This window comes from Protobothrops mucrosquamatus, unplaced genomic scaffold (assembly GCF_001527695.2).
Source record: "Protobothrops mucrosquamatus isolate PMUCROS unplaced genomic scaffold, P.Mucros_1.0 scaffold355, whole genome shotgun sequence".
NCBI classification, from domain to species: Eukaryota; Metazoa; Chordata; class Lepidosauria; order Squamata; family Viperidae; genus Protobothrops; species Protobothrops mucrosquamatus.
This window is the reverse complement of record NW_015386690.1, coordinates 269,666-271,278: the sequence shown is the minus strand read 5'-3', so window position 1 is coordinate 271,278 and position 1,613 is coordinate 269,666. Positions and strand designations below refer to the sequence as shown.

At 39.5% G+C, this 1,613-nt stretch overlaps 1 protein-coding gene across 1 annotated transcript; it reads right to left on the bottom strand.

Moving 5' to 3' along the window:
- Positions 1 to 236: 236 nt before the first annotated feature.
- LOC107287148 (olfactory receptor 6X1-like) lies at positions 237 to 1,187 on the bottom strand. The gene has a single exon (XM_015815615.1). It carries the CDS (start codon positions 1,185 to 1,187, stop codon positions 237 to 239), a length of 951 nt encoding a protein of 316 aa, XP_015671101.1.
- Between the last annotated feature and the right edge of the window lie 426 nt (positions 1,188 to 1,613).

The window sequence follows — 1,613 nt, the reverse complement described above, 5'->3', positions numbered from 1 at the left end:
TTAATTGTTCTAACTGTCAGGAAATTTCTCCGTAGTGCTAGATTGCTTCTCTCCTTGATCAGTTTCTATCCATTGCTTCTTGTCCTGCCTTCAGGCGCTTTGGAGAATAGCTTTACTCCCTCTTCTTTGGGGCAGCCCCTGAGATACTGGAACACTGTTATCATGTCCCCCGTCATCCTTCTCTTCATTAAACTAGACAAGTCCAGCAAAAATGTTCACTTTACTTCTGTCTATATTTAGAGTTTAGGAAAAGCCAGAGACTTTTTTCTTAATGCTTTCCAAACTGCTTCTTTCAGTTCGTTGTTCCGAATGGTGTAAATGAAAGGATTCAGCATTGGGACAACTATAGTATTCACCACAGAAACAATCTTCATCCTACTGAAAGAAGAGTCCTTGACATTAGGTCTTAAATAGACAAAAAAGACTGACCCGTACAACATGCAGACTACAACAAGGTGGGAAACACAGGTAGAGAAAACCCTCTGCTGTTTGGTGGTTGAAGGCATTCGGAGAATGGTGCAAATGATGAAGAGGTAAGAAATGAGGGTGAAAAGCAAGGAGGACATAATCACAACCACAGTCAGTAGGAAGCCCAGGGCTTCGATCACGTGTGTATCTCCTCCAGAAATCTTCAACAAAGGTCCTTCATCACAATAGAAATGATTGATAACATTGGAGGCACAGTAGGGTAGGCTTGCAATCAATACACCCTGATACAGAATGGAGAAAAAGCCTCCAAACCAGGCTGCTATTGCTAGCTTAAAGCAAACCCCAGAAGTCATAATAGTGGAGTATCTCAAAGGATGGCAAATGGCTATGTATCTGTCCAAGGATATCAATGTGATGATGAAAAATTCTGTAACGCCGAAGAAGAAGTAAAATAACAGTTGCGTGATACAGCAGTAGAAACAGATGGAATTGTTTGCAGAGAGATAGTTGACCAGCAATTTAGGAATAAGAGCTGTGGTTTGTCCAATATCAAGACAAGACAGGTTGCTAAGAAAGAAATACATGGGCTTCTGGAGATGGTGGTCCAAAATCACCATCACAATGATGAGTCCGTTTCCCATCAAACACAGGAGGTAGAGCAGAAAGACACAAGTAAATATCATATTTTCCATTCCCCAAACACTTGGAAATCCAACAAGAATGAATTCAGTTACTCTTGTACAGTTGGTCAAATTCATACTCCCCTTCTGCTACTAAAAGAGAAAAAAATTGAAATCTTCCTTGAATCAAGACTTATTTACTTATATGTCTAAAATTTAGCTCTATTCCTAAGCCTATTTTTCATACACTGCTATTGTGAAGGCAGCACAGGGAACACAAGTCTGGATTTTCACATCATGCCAACCAAAGTTGTACGTGGTCTTATTTAACTACTGTAATTAAATAAAGCATTAGAATATAAACATTTGAAAATCAGTTATGATTTCTAAAATCCCAGCACTGGAATCCCACAATACTTGAGTCCACAACCAAAAGATTGTGGGAAGTCATCCCCCCTTGAAGGAAACATTAAAAAGGGAGAATATTATGTTTCTTCAAATAATCTTAAAAGTGGCAGAAAAGCATGCCCAGTTTTCTTAATAGCCCCAAGGCTACCTCCCCCA